The 19235-nt window shown below is 43.4% G+C and overlaps 1 protein-coding gene across 5 annotated transcripts in view; it reads right to left on the bottom strand.

Annotated features, from left to right (window-relative positions):
* pigs (pickled eggs) overlaps positions 1–18592 on the bottom strand; it is a 57346-nt gene extending 38754 nt beyond the window's left edge. For 2 of the 5 annotated variants that reach the window (XM_015185403.2, XM_001355212.4), the window contains exons 1-2: positions 14953–15099; positions 12084–12157 (exon numbers count right to left, since the gene is read on the bottom strand). In XM_015185403.2, the coding sequence (XP_015040889.2) occupies positions 12084–12092 (9 nt within the window). In that variant the 5' untranslated portion in view covers positions 12093–12157; positions 14953–15099. Of the gene's footprint in view, positions 1–12083; positions 12158–14952; positions 15100–18122 lie in introns of those variants that run through there. The other 3 variants (XM_033385541.1, XM_033385542.1, XM_015185404.2) reach the window with 3 other exon arrangements.
* Positions 18593–19235: the final 643 nt, after the last annotated feature.

The following is a 19235-nucleotide window of genomic DNA, read 5'->3' as shown; positions in this document are numbered from 1 at the left end:
ATTTTTGGGGTCGAAAATGCTTCCTACTCCGCGTTGCGAATCAATTAAAATGCAAGTATCATAGAAAGGAGAGGGTCCATCAAGAGTCCAATGACAACTGAAGGGAGTGCAGGTAGATCTTCCCCATGGGAATGTTCTCGCATCTTGTGTCTGCGCTTTTGAGGCAGTGTCTGACACTTTTCTGGGACTCATCGTCGTGGCACCTCCAAATTCGATGTCTGTCAACGTTTGCCTCCACCCCAAAATGAAGACACCAACACACCTGAGAGCCTTGCCCCATGCCACTGCAACCGGATGGAGTCGCTGCCACTGCCACTGCCACTGCCACTGCAACGGGGGCCCACTGCATGATCATCTAGCAGGGCAGGGTATCTGGTGGGGACTGACGAGAGGTGCTGCATATCACTTTTATTGCACTCACTTTAATGTTGAGTCGCTATTGCCGCTGCCGCTGCCGCTGCCACTGCCACTGCCGCTGCCACTGCCACTTGCTGTTGCTGCTGTGCATATTATTCACTTGCCGTCGCACAAATGGAATTATTTATGCAAATTTTATGCGCCAATGCAAATGCGATTGGAAGAAGCAGAAGGAAAAATGCTTTTTATATTGATAACAAACATAAATCTGAACGATGGTACAGTGGTTGGTCCGTTGAGCGGACATCTGGACATCGGGAACAGGTCGCAAGCACAGTAAACGATCGTCAGAGATCAGAGATCAGAAATCAGAAATCAGAAATCCGAGATCAGAGATCAGAAACCAGAAATTATCATTAGATGACTTCACTCTGCGCACTCTGCCGCAGAGTACAAGCCCAAATAAACAAAAAACAAATAAATATAATTAGTTTCTTCAGGTAAAACGAATTACGGCGTTGCCACTTGACTTGTGGACGGAGCTAAGTTGGCGGCCATTCGCTGTAGAAATTTCCCATAAGCGACCGGACACATTTCTTTGTATGTGCATTGTACATATGTACAATATTGTACATACATATGTATGTATGCATCTGCTATTGGAACGATCTAACTTTCGACTTTGTTCATTGCATGTGCTTCTAAGTGGAATGCACATACATACATCCATGTGTACATTCAAATGTATAAATGTGCATGTTGTACATACGTAAATATGTACATACATAAGTAAGAGTATTAACTGTTTTTGTACCTACATATAACTATAAACCTGGGGGTTCGCTGAGGACAGTTTGCACTGTATTTTATATTTGCACATATTATCTTTGTATATCTGGTGTATGTATAGGTATATGTCTGTGTGTGTGTGTTTAATTCACTTTCAGTATGTTGATTTTTTGCAATTTGAATCGAATCGAAAAACATGTGGATTTCAGACCAGCTTAAACCGGCAATATTCGCGAGGGGAAGGGTAGGGGAAGTAAAGTGTCGGCATTTTGTCAAAGGTGGCTCATAGTTGTTGCTGCAACGACATTGACAGTTGTTGCAACTTGTTGTTGCTGCTGCGAATGCGCAACGAATTTGAAGCAGCTACACCGCCCCACCGCCCCACCACCGTACCGCCGTACCGCCGTACCGCCCCTCCAATACCGCAAACCCTGCACCGTAGCGCACCTCGCTGCACGAGCACCCACCACCTCGACGGGGCGCAGACTCGTAATTAAACAAATCTGCGACAACAAACCGACATTAGCCCATTACTGACCCCAAAAGCGGTCACCCCGCAGCCGGCCGCTCACCTTGTTACTTAATGTAAAGACGCACTGCAGACCCCAGACCCCTGACGCTGTCAAAGTTGGATTCTTTAAAAATTCAAATCGTTTTAGCAAATGATTTTGAAGCCAAATGGCATTCGGCACATTCAGGGCCAACAAGACTTGGCCGACGCGAGGTGGCGGCCACAGCAGCCGCAGCAGCAGCAGCAGCAGCCAAAATTATTAATTAAATGCCAATCGATGCTCCAATCGGAGATGGCGAACATCCTCCCATTTAATCTCAATTATTCTCAATCACGCACACGTGCCGCGACCCTAGGATACCTGGTACATGCTCTATAAATATATGTATGTACAATGTATCAATTCAATATGTGAGTGAGCGAGAGAGAGAGAGAGTGAGAGTCACGGGATCCATTCTCCATTCTCCATTCCGGCGTTAATAATTATCCGATGGCAGTGTTTTTCTGGAAGCTGTCTCTTCGGGCTTACAGTGTCGTAGAACTAGGCCGTAAACAAGCCGAACAAACGGATATGGCTATGGATGTGCGTTCAGGAATACATTAGTGCAGTACTTTATAGGGTCGGAAACGATTCTGGCATCAAGTCAACTGATCAACTATCATTGCAGTATAAGAGTGGACTTGCAAGAGTTATCTGTGTCTGTTATCTGTATCTTCTGGAATCTATAGAATATTCATATGTATGTACACATGTACATATGTACATACATACATAGTACATAGAGGACGGATTCGATATCCTCGTATGAGTCCTCGTAGTATCCAATTCGCGGCAAGAGAGCCGCCGCAGATTGTCCGTACTAAATTCTCTATAATTTCAGAATTACCAGAAAATCCGCTATGCTGGGCCCGAAACAAACCGGGGTGGGCAGACAAGTGACGGGCACAGCGATAAGGCGTCAAACGATCATTTCCGGTAGTTCCATGTTGGAGCGAAGAGGAACAACAAGGCTCCCAATACCGTAGTCCTCATAAATACAATTGAAATTGAAATCACAACAACTACACAGATACATGTACATATGTATATGTGCATATATGTATGTATGTATGTATTTACATATGTACATATGTGGAGATGTACCAAGACGCAGGGGTACGCATGTACCCGAGACGTGAGATGAGGTGGGAGGGAAAGGAATGGAGCAATGGAGTGAGTGAATGCCATGCGATGCCCTCGTATGGGCGGGATTGATAGATGGGGTGGCAGAGGGGCGCTGCTTAAGGGCTGAAAAGTGAAAGCCAATAAACTGCATAGTCTGCTCAGTTGGAAAATATTTTCCTGTGAATGTGTGTCTGTGTGGCTTTGTGTCAGGCGTGTGTCGACATTTTCCAGGGCAAAGCAATTTCTACTTTGCGCTTCAGTGGATCACCTTCCCCTTCCCCTTCCCCTTCCCCTTACCCGCCCCGAGCCACTGCTAGAGTTCCTGCTCCTGCCATCTCCCCGGGTGCCACCTTTCAACAAAAGTTGTATTTTATTTCATTTTATTTTTGCACGAAAGGAATGCACCACCACCACAGAGGAAGAAGGAATTCGAGCGGGGCCGACGCCCCGACGGAGGGAGAGGGGGAGTCTGAGGGAGTGAGAGAGTGAGAATGAGAAGGGGAGTGAGAGAGAGCACTGAACGATGTCTGCTGCATCGTTTTTTCGACAAGCGATTCATTAGAAACGAGCGAGAAAGAAAGGAGCAGAACCGCGCCACGCCGACTGGTGTATACCCTTTTACTGCAATTGACTCTACGAAGGAATTACAGCGAATCTGAAAGAAGAGAATGACAAAGAAAGTTGAATACGTTAAAGAGCATTCGGCTCTGTCGAATACTCCCACGGAACGGGCTTGAAATGAACTCTGTTTGGTGTAAGGATAGCCGCATCTTTGATAAATACTAGAATACTCTTTAAGTCATTCAAATAGGCACAAGTATGCATACTTGTATGTAGGTACATTCATAACTACTCCCCTACTTGGTCAAGCATATGCACCGAGCTCCAAGGACAGAAACAGAGAGAGAGAGAGAGAGAGAGAGAGAGAGAGAGGGCATCAAATCAGAAACGTAAATGTGTAAAATAAAGAACAAACTCATCAAGAAGAAAAGGGAAAATTCTTTTGGTCGGTGCTGAAAGGTAATAAATCAGCACAAGATGCGGACACGTGTGCCGTTAATCCAACAGCAGCCGCTGCTGCGACTGCTGCCGCTGCTTCTACTTGTGGTGCTGGTTCCTGGCCCCTACTACAACTCCCCATCCACCCGGCGGCAGTCCCCCCGGTAGCAGCAGCCACCATGTACATATGTACATATGTGCATCGTTCTAATTAACGTCACAAGAGCAGAAAAGGAACCCGGGAGTCAGGGAACCAGGCAGCCAGGCAACCAGGCAACCAGGCAACCGGGGAACCGGGGAACTGTCGAGCATACAAATGATGAAAGTGGAAGAGGGCAAAGTAGGGGCACCGCCGTCCAAGTAGGGGGGTAGACGCACATACATACATATGTCCATATGCTTATCTATATCCCTATATATTGTACATACATATGTACACATATAGATTTCAAAAGTATATAGTATATATGAATCTTGAGGGAATTGCCATTCACATTCACTTTTATGGGGGTTAGGCCTTCGACTGCGTCTGCGACTGCGACTGCGACTTTGTCCTCAACTTCCACATCCATTTCCATCCTCACTTCCCGCTCTCAGTTGTCTTCGTTCTCTTCCAATTAGGGTATCGCACAGCGCTCTCCCTCTCTCTCTCTCTATCTCTTGAATAAATTCAAATCAATTGAATGGAATTGAGAGCCAAGCTATTATCCTAAACCAGAGATAATTAAGAAGAAACATTGGAAGGAAAGCCCAATTGCGTACGAAATGGCCTTCGTTTTTCAAACGGCCGCGACTCTACGCCTGTAATCGATACTCAGTAAGTAGGGTTTGTTTTTTTTTGGCTATAATAATAATCAGATTTGATTCAGATTCCTCGATCTGATCCATATCTACCAGATTGTCGAATACGGATCGGATCTGATTATTATTATTCATTCTGTATAATGCTCAGCTCTTTAGCCTTTTCAGTTTATCTTCAGTCTCTGCGACTCGGCTATTAATGCTGATCAAGAATACAGCACACATCCATACTCTTTTTGAGTATGGGGTATAGTTCTAAGATACTATTACATATGGCATAACAGTTAAGTGGTATCACAAGAATCGATTGTTGATGGTCGCTGTGGTGCCTTACTGTGGGCACTTGTTGATGCGATGATGCGATGATGCGAATGACGTTGGTTCGCTGTACACATTAGTTTCGCATGGCACGAAAAAGAACCTAATCGTTTGGTCGCAATGGGAAATCTGCGACTGAACGTACTGCTAGTGGAACTGTGGCTAAGACATTGAACCATCTCAGAGGGGGCCAGATATATGGGGGTACATTAAAACGGTGCATGTTCCCCTACAGATTCTTTGCGAATCCAGGCGCTTAAGCGTAAACATATCATCTTCCCTATCCGCATTTCTGGCGGTTTCTCGCTTATTTTCTGGCCATCAATGACCTGACCTGACCGGAACGTTGGGAGTTGCTGCTACGGCCGCAACTCTACATTTATACCCGACACTTAGTCAGTATGGCTCTCCTCCGCCACACGGCGCTAACATTGAATGGGAAAAAGTGCTTGCGAGAGCGCCAGAAAATTGTGTATGCCACAGATTTTTGTGAGGGCGGAAGGGGGTGTGGCGAAATTTTGACACAAAACGGTCAAGGTCCAATACCACAGGAGTGTGGATACCAAGATTGGTTGCTCTGGCTCCTATAGGTTCTGATATCCTTGAACTCATATTTTGCAATTGGCAAAACCGACCATGAAACCTGTGTGTTAGAGAGCGACAGAGCGAGAAAGAATGAAATTGTTTTCTTGATTCCGGCTATAACAATTAGTAGGCGCTAATAGGGACGGACAGACGGACGGACGGACAGACAGACAGGGCTCAATCGACTCGGCTATTGATGCTGATCAAGAAAAGATATACTTTATGGGGTCAGAAACGATTCCTTCTGGACGTTACACACATCCACTTTCACAACAAATCTAATATACCCCCCTATTCTCATTTTGAGTATCGGATATATGTTTATATATTGTATATTTCTATTAGAAACACACACACACAGGGGCCACAAAACGAAGCCGGGGACAACGTCTTGTCTTGTCTTGTTGGATCTCGACTCTCGATCGTCACATTCAGTGCCTCTACGGATGAAGTTGTTTGCCGTGTGTTTACGGCCACGAGCGCATCAAGATACAAGAAATGCATGAAAGAAACCAATACAAAAACAGCAACACTCATGGATGAATAGATAGATGGAAACATACATATGTACATGCATATGTATCTATATATGTAGATGGATAGATTGGTGGCTGATGGCTGCTGATGGGCACGGACTAGGGCTGGTAGGGGCTAGTCGGGGCTAGTCGGGGCTGGGTCTAGGCGGTGCTATAGCTGTGTCCGTCGGATGAGGCTGTGGTTGGGGTGGGCTACTAACCTTGACCCAATAGTGTGTGCTTGGTATGCGCTGAAAGCGTGCTAATTGCAAAGACTTTTCAACACGATCCAATCCCCATTTTCATTCCCATCGCAATCCCAATCCCAGGCAGCATCGGCATCATGATGGAGTCAAGTGTAAACACAATAAAAAACATACACAGATTCAGATACAGATACAGCTAGAAATAAAGTTGTTATTTTTTGTTTAAACTCTTTGCAAATGATGAGGATTTTCTTCGAAAGCAGAGTCAAAAATTCAGAGTTACTCACTTGTACATTTGTTCATTTATATACTTATGTATCCACACACATCTGGCTATATGAACTCGTAAACTCGTTCACGTTCACGTTCTCGTTCTCGTTCTCGTATCCGCATTTATTGCGGAGCAGTCTTCGTTGTCGTCGCCTGGTAAACACTTCCCCGAATGAACCAAACGCAATCCCAAATCAAAATCGAACCAAAGTCGTACGTAAACACAGTGGATAAGATAACAAAATAGCTCTTTGGTTAGGGAGACACTCGCATGTTGCCGGTAATTATATCGAGTACTGCGACTGGGACTGGGACTGGGACTGTGACTGGGACTGTGACTGGTCTCCAGTTATTTGGCTTTGATTCATGTCACCATATGGTCTGTGTTTGCCTTGTGGCTTTTGCCTGATAGATAACGACACAAGCCTGCACACAGACCGGAAGTTGGTTCGATCTCATGTCAGAGTTCCAGTCAGCCAGTCTCCACCAAGGAGGAGTATACTCTCATCTCCATGCATTCTTTCCTCTTCTCCTTCAGTGTTCTCCGCAACGCACTCTGCGATCTTCCCGCCATTCGTCACATCGTTAGGCGGAATTTCATTCTTTGAAACCCACTGAGGTTGAGGGGCAGCAGCAGAAGTCGTCGTCGTTTGCTTAAGTTTAATTTGTGAAATGGAAAGTTGGTCAAATGTAAATCACACCCCATAAAATATCCATAAATAGTTTAAATTAAATGATCCATCTAATGTTCGGCCAATCAAGGTATCTATCCATCCAGCTCCAGCTGCAGCTTCAGCTCCAGCTCCAGCTCCAGCTCCATCTCCAGGGCATAGGAGAGTAGAGAGCAGAGGAGCAACGCATTAAAGCGATCATAAAAGTTGCATGATCTCTGCTTGTTGGGGGAGGTGGGGCAGAAGGCAGAAGGCACGAGGCACGAGGCACGCTCTTACGCTATTACGATTTTACGAGCACATCAGCCAATCAGGGGAATGATGAACACGCAGCACACGAAAATACATATATACCCTCCGGTTAGGTGATCGTTTCCATATAGCCCCACACACACACACGCACTTCGGAAACCCAAACAGATCTCGGAGAGGTTGGTAAATTTGGTCACAACAATGCACACAAGATAATAATAGTAACTAAAGAAATACACACACAATTTCAGACACCGCATGGGATCGCATAAGATCGTATCCTGGACGATCGATAGTTTCGCGAGTAGAGGAGATCCAAGTTATAGGAATGTCAGTGTCTGGCGATGATCTTTTTCCCAAATGATCAGCCAAATCAGAGATATCACTCGAGATTAGAGAAAAATGGGTAATACAATGGGCATTCCGTGCAACCTGAAAAGGAGAACAGAGCCGAACCGACACTTGACACACTCAAGCGGGGAGATTGCAAAATCCCCGAGAATAGAATCGGATTGGATTCTCAAGTGCAGTGGTCTCTGGTCTCAGTGGTCTCAGTGGTCTCAGTGGTCTCTGTGTCTGCGCGTGTGTCTGGATCTGTGTCTGACTCATGGTAATCAGGTTATCAGACAACAAATTAGACAAATGGAGAGAGGAGAGACATCTGACATTGACATAATGATTCTTGGCTTAAGTTTGCTCGAATGTTTTCTTGTCTTGGGTTTCGGCTTGTTCCGGCCAACAGTTTTACCAATTGAGCCACTTAATGAGCCACAAAGCGCAAAGCACACACTCGCGCCCACCCAGGCACAAACAAAAACTCAAAGCTAAAGGCCAAGCCAAAGCTAAAGACAAAAATTCTTAATTGCCCGCTGCCAGCCTTTGCGCAGTTTCATATTTTTGGCTACGCCAAAAACACACAAAACACATTGTGTAATGAGAGTACACGAGCACTAGTCCATGATGTAAGCTGCCCAATTTGTCTTCACCTTTGCGGCATATCAGGTTTTTGGTTCATCTGTGGGATGGTGGTGCGCCTGCGCAACCATTTGGCATTCGCAGATCCACTGATCATTGATCATTGATCATTGATCATTGATCACAGTCGGGCACTCGATCGTTTGCTTGTCGCCATCAGTCATCATTCCGTCGAGCATCCGAAGCGATCTCTTCGTGGAACACACAACATCAACAGAAACCAAAAAACAAAAACCAAAAACCAACCAGAAACACACAAATACAAATACAAATACAAATACAAAAATAAAAACAAAAACACACACCGAAAATCCCTTGATGACTAAATGCCATTAAATGTAATGAAATTTAAGTACGCGCCGCTTGTACCCCTGACCCACTAAGCAGTACACACACAAATACATACTCTGTAGATATTCACACAGACGTTTGAGTGTTTGTGTGTCGCTGTCGCCGTATCTCATAAATACATTTTTGATTAGGGCCATCAGACTATCGGCCCGCATCCGAGTTGATTTCGTTAATAGGCGGCAATCGTCGAGAGCATTTAATCTTCTTCCTCCAATCCGCACCCGCCAACTCCTCTCCACGTCCGACTCCACTCCACTGGTAAATAGTAAATAATGGGCCCGGCCTGTGAATCGTCGCGTTAATTCGATAATAATGCTCGTGGCTGGGCAAAAAGAATAACCATCATATTAGCAATGAGTTCACGCCTGCTTTGCGATAGGAAAATATCAGCCGCAAAGCTATGCCAAATCTGAGATCCGATCGGATGGGATCGGACCGGATCTATTAAATTTTGGATCAGAACTGTGGATATTCCAGAGATGAATTGTTCTTAATGGCCGAAAGATGTCTTATCTCTGATTTTCCATTCGTTTCATTAACGTAACGACTGTGTGCCTTCCCTTGTGGCTTGTGCCTTCATTTGTACAGCGAAACGTGCTGCTAGTGCAAAGGTTAGGCAATGATCGCTGATCTCCTGATCATCTACTCAGATACATACATATGTACATATGTGTACAACTCGAAGATCAGTCGGTTCAAGGATTGGGCGGATCAGTAAAATGATCTAGGAGATTCTCGCTGTGTACACTTGGTATGTACCAAGAGTCTTGGTATTTTCTGGATCAAGAAAAAGAGGAAATAGCTTTACGCAGGATATCACTCAAAAGATTTGAGACAGCTACTATAGCCGTAAGGAAGGAGTACAAATATTCATCATCAGAGCCCCGACCATGCCGACCCTCATATGATCTTTAAAGTCTTCGCTTTCATTGCTTGAGGAATCTGTGGACAAATCCCTGTCTCGTGGACCACTACGAGTATATTAAATCGCATGCGGCTGTAGCACCAAGTGAAACTTTAGCATTTCATTGTCATCAGGGATAAACATCCTTAGCGTCGGCAAACAACTTCAATGGTTTCACTTCTCCCACAACCCGTCGTCGACGGGAGTGGAGCCACATCATCCATCAAGCGCTGGCGGGGCAGCACGGCACATGCGTGGCCCGGAGTTCGGGTTCAGCAATTAATAAACAAATAAAAGGGCAACTTCAATTGGGGTTCATGACCACAAAGCTTCAACATATCAGCTGGCCAGCCAGCAAATTTCGTACGAAAAAAAAAAATACACAAAAGAAATAGATGGAGATGAGACCAGCTTGGATCTTTTTCTGTGTGAAATAATTTGAAATGTGTGCGGGGGCTGCGACAAGCACGAGACAAACGACTATCGAATGCTAAGAATATTGAGTAGAGTAATAATATTCCGCTGAACAGGACCATAAAATAAAGAATAACGACTATTTGCTAATAATATTCAGTGATTATATATTCCAGAACGATGGTTCTGCACTTGATCTGTACAACACATGTATCAAATATCTTCCAGAAGATAAAACATATCATTAGATTCCACCTAAGAGGTTGGTTTATTAGATTTGTTGTGAAAGTGCATGTGTGTAACGTCCAGAAGGATGCGTTTCCGACCCCATAAAGTATATATATTCTTTATCAGAATCAATAGCCGAGTCGATTGAGCCATGTCTGTCTGTCCGTCCCTATGAGCGTCTAGTGCTCAGAGACTATAAGACCTAAAACAACGACATTTTCTCTCCAGACTCAAGACACCACCCCCTTTGCCCCCACAAAAGATGAGAATCTGTTGCATCTACAATTTTGAAGAACACTAATAACGCACTATCATAAAGAATGACCATATCTACCAGATTGTCGAATCTGGATCAGATCGAATTATTATTATAACCAAAAGGAACAAATCAATCTGCGGCTCTGACTGATTTTCTGTCTCTCTCGTACGCCCTCTTTGTCGTTCAATGTTAGCGCCGTGTGGCGGAGGAGAGCCATACTGACTAAGTGTCGGGTATAAATGTAGAGCTGCGGCCGTAGCAGCAACTCACAACGTTCCCCCTCGTCTCTTGTGTTATTATGAAATATTATGTTCGTTCTAAGAACTGTGATAGTCCTACAGGCATCCATCAGTCTCTGTTTATCATAGTTCTTCCAGCCGATATAGCTCGACACTATCCGACCCGACACTATTTGATCAACTGTCAACTGATCAGAGATCGATTCTTACTCTCCCTGTTCGTTTTCGTGACCCTTTGGCGATCACCAAACACACACTCTTCCCGCTCTCTCGATATAAATAGATAAACTGTCCGAATGGAAGTAGTCGTGGATACATGTGGGGGTGGCAGTTCACTGTGCGTCACTTCTGTTACCCATTTCGGGCGGAGCAACTGGGAGCCATTCGATCGTGCAGTGGATAATCATAAATTATATTGAAATGTACTCGTACTGAGAGAAGACAGGTGTCTCTGGCTAAGACAAATCCACTTCCCGGCCTCCGCACCCGCACAGTGGGTGAAATGGTCAATGTAGCTGTGCTCCGGACCCATCTAACCATTTATCGATCGATCAATTGATCGATTGTCCCCTTATGGCGATCAGTGAATTAATTTTGCGCCACGTTCTTCCCAACTTATCGGTTCGACAAACGTTTGCTGTGGGCTCTGCTCGCTACTGCATGCAAATTGAGGCGATAAACATAACTCTCGTTAAGTGAAACCTAAAATGCAGTCCGTCATCTGCGAATGTGAGTCACGCATTTCTTTTTCTTTTGGCGCTCTGCCCATTTATAGCCACTCGAACGAACTGGCATTTCAGTCGCACATTATGATTCCCTGACCTACGACATAATCCCCCAAAAATATTTGGTTTATAGTAGAAAGAGGCGTCGTCGCGTCGTCGCGTCGCCGTCATCTAGGTCTAGTATGACGGAACCACTTGTATTTTTATCACGGCCAAGATACGAGCACGATGCCACAAAACGGCATGATTCATGCCACGACAGCGAAACGCTTTCCCAGAACCAAAGTGATTAGTGCGGTTGGCGCTTTTCTTTCTAGATCGCGGCAGGTCTTCTTGTGGTGTTCAGGAAGGAATGGTTGGAGGATTCGTGTTCTATAGGATGAGACATTTAAAAGATGGACTGGACGAAGGAGTCCTCCTTGTTCAGTAAGTCTTGGGGAAAAAAATCGAAAGAAAGCATGCCAATATTTACTTCATAGGACGAAGAAAGAATATTGGGGTCGAGAATTAGAGATAATAGTAACCCCACCAATAATTCTATAAACTTACCGATATCATGTATTGGTTTCTCTCGAATATCTTCGTTTTCCGGTTTCCTTTTCTTCTCTGATGATTTTCCCCAGCTGAAAGGAAATTGAGAATGAAAAACGACATGTACATAGATGATGGATAGATCTTTGATGGTCGGAAACATGGTACTATGGTACTATGGTACTATGGTACTATGGTAATATATGACTCCATAATGCAATGTGACGGCGGGGCCGTGTGGCGAGTATGTGACATCATCAGAAACGTAAGTAGGAAAACGGTAAATGGAGTTTTATTTGCTTTTTTGTCATAGAAACGTGAGTGAGCGACACACACGCACCGCACTGTACCCCTCCGTGCCGAATGGTGGAGAGAATGGTGAAGAAAATGGTAGAGAGGTAGGTGGTGGTCTAAACAAATAAGTCAATAAATAAAGGCGTTAACTTGGCTCGAATGGCCTACGTAAATATGCGATGAAATGAGCGAAAAGAAACAACTAAAACCCGCCCGAGAGGCCCGCCGCCAAAGGTGGGCTCTACAGACGGACCAGACCGACCAGACGGACCACACTTGGTCCCAGTTTCAGTCTCCCATTCAAATTCAGATTCCTATTCCCATTCAGATTCAGATTCAGATTCGGTGTAGGTTTTTTCGCAATCTCACATATGTATGTACATATATCTGTATGTAGAAGTAGAAATAGACATCGACGTAGAGAGCGGAAGACAGAGAGTGGCATCGGTGGGTACAGAAGTTGGCAATAAGCTAAAAGCTGACAAATGTCTGACAAGCGGAAGTGTAAAAGAGAATAACAAAATAATAATAATCAAACACGAAATTTTGCCCCAATAGGAAAACAAAACACATCACACAAAACAGAATGAAACTCCTCCGAAAGACCTCACCGATGGGTGTGCCGTGCCCGTGTCCCTCCTTTGAAGATACAAGACGCTATTAAGTTGGTGTACACGGTGTCCCCAGGAGTGACTCAAATAGGCGCAAATAACCGCCTTCCAGGGGTCGGACAGTCGGACAGTCGGACAGGACAAACAAAACAGTAAATTGACGAAACCGTCTGCGTTGGTGGCTCGCTAGATGATTTTCCCACGAAAGAACCCACGGTTCTTAAGAACTTTCCAAGATGCTGCTGCCAACCTCAGGTACTTGGGAATTGGGCAAGGTCAATGCAACAAACGAGAATGCCACATTGCACTCATTGCGCTGACCTCCCTCCCCTCGCAGCGGGGGGGAGGACGCAAGGAGTGCGTGACGAATGCCCGCGCATGCGGTCATCAAGGTCAGACCTCTCTCTGCCACGAAACAGCTGACGTGACTGGCAAAAACACATCAAAAGTGGTGCTCGTTGTTGGGTGGCAGGGAGGCTATACTCGGGATCTGACTCATGGGAATTCTCCCTAAAAGGCCTCCAAATAGAATCGCCAACAAAAGAAACCTCATTTTCGTATGGCAGGAGCCCTTTTATAGAGTGCTATTCATCCCAAGATGACATGACCAAAAGTCTTTAAGAAAGAAAATTTATTAGGCACCTGACAAATGTATTTGAAGGCTCAGCAGTGTTGCATTCTATAGTTGGGGACTCTGTATACTGAATCTCATTTTAAGGCTACCTCTATATTTTTTGAGAGTGATCCTAGTGTTCGCTAGTACCATTATATAGTTAGGAAGTTATATTTCTATAGTTTCCCTGCAAGCCCCGTTGTTATCTTGTCTCTTTCCGCAGAAACCGGAGTATCGTTCTTTTTTCAGGGATTGGCTTCCTTATTGATACGGTTGTAAACTTCTACATGCATGTATCATCATTCTTCTCTCATTATCGTGCCTGTAAATGCAAGACCTACCTCTGTAATCTACTATATACATATGATACATGCTATATATGTACATATTTAAAGCCTCTTCATTTGAGATTTGTCATTTATCCGTTCGTCTGGTTGTAAGGGGAAACTTCCAATAAACTTCAGCACGAGTAATTTTTGCCAGGGTTCTTAGTTAATTGGAGATTGGTGAGGCTGTTATCAGGGTTCTGTTGTATGTGGAATTATAATTAAGTGCGCAACATGTTCGGGCGAAGGAAATACAACAAAGAAAGTATATTTGTACCGACCTATAACATAACATGGAAGAGCATTATATGGGGCTATCCGTATATGTTTTGGAGACTAAGGACAGTCGGAGTTTTTGTAGCCAACTAGCCATCTTTTGGCGCTTGTCCAGTAGTCCAGATAGTAGCGCACAGCTACCGTCTCTCTTTACTGAGTTTATGTACATAGTTGGAGCTGGTTCATTCTCTCTCACTCATTAAGCCCTCTTCTGGGGTATACGGTATAGAAACCTTCTCCTTTGGGACACGCCACACACGAAAACTATGGCCTGTTCTGCAAATTCCGACAAAGAGGACACACGAGATACATATACATATATGTAGATATACGCATATGTATGAGTAGTTATACGTAGGTACCAATGTACCTACATATGTACATACATATGTAGACATCGACAGAAAGGTAAAAAGATAGTTTTCTTTTCCAATAAATAACAGCAACTCTGGAGAATAATAATACAAATATGTACATATGTATTTGAATTTTGTTTTTGAATGAGCTCTCTCTCGCTGTCTCTTTCCCTATCTCGCACATTTCCATCAAGGAAAATCGCATTTCTGGCATTTGATTTCTTTTGTGTTCCCGTTAGCTTTGATTCGATTTAGATTTTTGAATGCGGCTGTGTTTTGGCTGAGCGACACGCAAATCGATGGTTGCCACCCTCCATACGCACACACCATGCACACACACACACACACACACACACATACAGAGAAGAAAAAAAACTGCACTAATATTTGTATGGTTTATTCTGCGCTTACTTTTCTGCACGCGACCCGAACAGCGACAGAGGTGGCTGCGGTGGCAGCCGTAGAAACAGCGAGTGCGACACTGACAGCGTCGGCAGTGGCTCCGTAATTCGGACACCAGACAGGGAACCAGCACGTTATTAAAACGGTATATGTATGTGCAAAAAAAACTGTAGAAAACTTGAGCTGGAGGAGTAGTTGCAGCGCAGTCAGAGTCTGTTATTGCCCATTCACACCACAGCACAAGAAAAAAAACACATGGCAGAAAAATAAAATAAAAACAAAAAACCGAAAACCGAAAACCGTAGAAGAACCAAAAGCCGACACTGAAAGGTAAAAGGAATCCGCCGTGGAAGTGGAAATGCGCCCAGGACGTGGACCGCGCGAAACGAAGTACCGCAATACTGCGACTCCGAGAATCCGCTACACGGCAGCACGAGGCGACCATATGACTGACGGCGACATCTCAGCCACGCCGAACAGAGGGTTGCTGCTGCTGCTGCTGCTGCTGCTGTTCCTGCTTTTGGTCTGCAAATGTTCTTCTTTTCAGCTTCCGCGCAAGTCCTGGGCCCAACTATTGGCAGAGAGGCCGCAACAGGAGCTGCAGAGAGCACTCTCGGAATAGTTGGGGCCCACAGTGTGGGCACAAAGTGGAGCGCCTGGGATGTGCGACCAAGTAAATTTGAAGAACTTCTCACTGTTCTCAGCGGATCGAAAGGAGTGCCTACTTCCAAATGAAACTAAGCCTCACTAACTAAGTGATCAAGCTAATTCGTTGGTCTGAAAATGAATGTGAAAAACTAACTACATATGTATGTAACTATGGATTTAACTTTCAGATTCAACTGAAGGAAAAGGTAATACTACATCAGCAGTTGACTGGACAAATATATGTACATACATATGGACAAAGAAGGTAATTATAATAATTCCCATATGGAACATGAATATTTAGATTCCCAAAGTTCGACAGCGAAATAGAAGGAGTGTATGGCAAAGGCAATGGCGAACACAAAGTGATAGAAAATGAACTCTTTAAACCAAACATACATACATATGTATGTACATATGAATCACAAAGCAGAACTTTAGATCACGAAAAGTGAGACCTCTAGTGGGTGTAATTCTTTGTTGGCGTTCTAAAGTATCTACCTACGAGTACATATGTATATACATACATGTATGTATGTACATATTTATTATTTTCCTTATTTTCTTTCCTGACCTACTCGTTGGCGGACCGTGTGAATCGAATCCCTAACAGGCAGTATAAGATTATCACCAAATGTTGACACTTTATTCAGTGGGTTCACTGCGACAACCACTGTTCATTGATTTTGAGACTCTTCCTCAATATTATTGTTATTCATAAACCCGCTCTGCTGTAGAGAAGGGCTTGGAAGGTGTTTTGAACAGAAAGCGCCTGCGCCCTGCGAAGCATAGTGGTAGCGAAGTGGCGGGACTGTGGGACCCAGCTCTTTCCTCCAGATGTTTGTCCGTACACATGAATATGACTGTATGTGTATGCATTTATCAGTGAATTCGTTCCACTGTGGGAGAGTGCAGCGGAAGGTCTCTCTTATTATCAGTTTCACGCATTAACTTTGTTTCAAATCAAATTTCAACGAAACTGCAATGGAGGTCTTGCTCTCATGTGGCGGCTCGCACTCGCTCACCAGATTCCTCTCTGCGCTCTCTTTGAGAGCGTCCAACAGGCCTAAACAGCTGTAATTTGTTTATTGACACACAAATGCAAACACACATAGCCATAGACATCCGTACATGCATATGCGTATTCATTCTTGTACATATGTATGCATACACATGTATGTTGGATCCTGTCCTGTTTTATGGATTATTGCTTTCAATTAACAAACAAAAATCTTGAGGGGCGAGCGATAAGCGAATGAGCGGGAGTAGTAAATTTATGGCATGCAGCAGATTTTAATTTATTCATCATTCAATTTCCTGGAACCCCCGTCGCACGAGTCACCCCACAACACAGCCCAAATAAGCAGAGCCCAAAAACAATGTAGACTCTTCATACAACCTCTACCACACCATTCTTGTTGACATGACGAATCTGCGTATCCGCCAAGTTCTACGAAATTCACACACGAACTCGTTAGGGAAATTGAAACGAAAGTAAAGAACCTAAAAAGGGATGGGTGTCTCTGAACGCCGAAGCTTTTGATACCCTTGGGCAACGATCATTTTTATGTAATCTACATATGTACATATGTACATACATATATGATATTGTATGTACATACATATTTAGTACATAAAAACCTATATATGTACATATGTACTTGATGATGTCGGAAACACTTCCATTTCTGAGTTAAAGGCAGCTATACGGAAAAATCAGCATACTCCAGCAAGAGTACATACATACATATGTATGTATGTATTAGAGCAAGCAAGTCAATCATCAAGTGCTTGTATGCAGATAGAGCCTTTCTGTTATGGCTGATAAAAGCATTATTTGCATATTGCTTCGCTTGCAGTCGATTGAGGCACAGTCCCGACACCACAACAAACCCTACTGCGTCCAGATTGTGCCCTGTAATCTCTGGAGTATTCTTATGCGTGTGCCCCAAGCAACCGATGCTGAGCGTAGCTTTTCTGCTCTCTTCTGATAATTTCCTTATCGACCAAAAAAAGGCCAACTAATCGCAATACTCGTAGTTTTCGTTGCAATCACATCAAATATGTGAGTCGCTCTGGTTCTCCATTCGCTTTCGTTGCGTTGAAAATGCGGAATAGTAACTGATAGTAGTTAGTAGTAACTAAACGTAGCTGATAAGGCATAACATCGGACAGTTCTATTGTTCTTTTGATTGCATGATATGGAATACGATTTTGGTCCACTTTATCACAACACTGACAAAATGTATTGAAATTAAGCTTTTTAAGAGTTTTTAGTTGTTAAATCATTACCTCTTCTTCACTAAGACTTTATTGGTAATCGTACATGGTATATGTAAGTCAGTATTTTACTGATGAAGCGGGTTAAGTATAGTCGCAAGCCTATGGGGAAAGTATAAAACCATATATGTACAAACTTCGATAAGGATAAAGTGAACCGTTAGACTGATGCCATTAGGAGCGGAAATGAATTATACTGTAATAAATTATTGTAATATAAAAGTATAAAGTTTTTCAAGAACTGAACCAACCTTTAATACTATCTATCCGAACTCTGGAAGGCGATCATGAGTAGCTGAGTAGTTTGCTTTTCTGAGTGAACTTTCACACGATCAAGAACTACAAAAACACTGCTGTCAAAACCGAATAAAATTAAGTCATATTAATTTACATCAATAGTGTACCGTATATTGTTTTAATATTCACAAGAATCGTGGGGATTTCGATTTTAGAATTCATATTTCGGGCTCATATTCATTCAGAAAGCATTGTGCGCCTACGACTGTGTAGATTTTAACTTGATTTTTCAACTAGATCGGATATAACTGCTTTGAAATTATTTCGTTTGCACGGTGGCAGGTATTTTTGCCAAAAAAAAAACTCACAAAATTAACACAAAAAATGCCGTTGGCAAGTCGGGCGCATAGCGGAAACGGCATGCAGAGGTGAACGACGTTGATAAACAACTGACTTTTGGCGCGATGATTTAGTAAATATAAATTGATTATCACTATATCGATACATCAATATATCGATATATATTTGGTGATATTTTTTCTAATCATCAGCGGAACTACTTTTCTGAGTTCAGGGCAAATCGACATTATTTTTGTGTTTTACAATATCGTTAGAAATCATACTAGATCATACATCACCACTAGCCATATATTATATAGTTATGGCAGTTCATACAATGAAAACGTACCACCAGAATTTGCTGCGGGATCTCCCAGAAATTCCTCAAGACTTTTTCATTATTTATGACAAAACTCGTTAACAGAAGACAATATGCTTTGCTCTACTATTGTATTATCATTTGCTTGTGGATGATTCTCATCAAAGCGGACGACTCCACCATGGAGAAATTACTTAAAGGTGGTGTCCTCCGCTGTCGTAAGGTGTCCATATATTAATAATATATGGATAATTTCATCATGGTGAGGACTATCCACTTTGTCAACACGTTCTCTCGGCCTTCTCGGAGAAAGAGAAAGTTTTACAATATGCACTCTTCGTTTGTTATTGTTTATTTTCGCTAATAAATAAAACAAAATAAGTCAAAACACATTATAATAGCATATTGTCGTATAGCAAAGCGTACTCTCTTTTTATCATTTTTTGTTTACGAGTCTAAGAAGAAAACA

This window comes from Drosophila pseudoobscura, chromosome X, assembly GCF_009870125.1.
Source record: "Drosophila pseudoobscura strain MV-25-SWS-2005 chromosome X, UCI_Dpse_MV25, whole genome shotgun sequence".
NCBI lineage: Eukaryota > Metazoa > Arthropoda > Insecta > Diptera > Drosophilidae > Drosophila > Drosophila pseudoobscura.
Note: the sequence above shows the minus strand (reverse complement) of the source record. Positions and strands in the feature narration are given on the sequence as shown.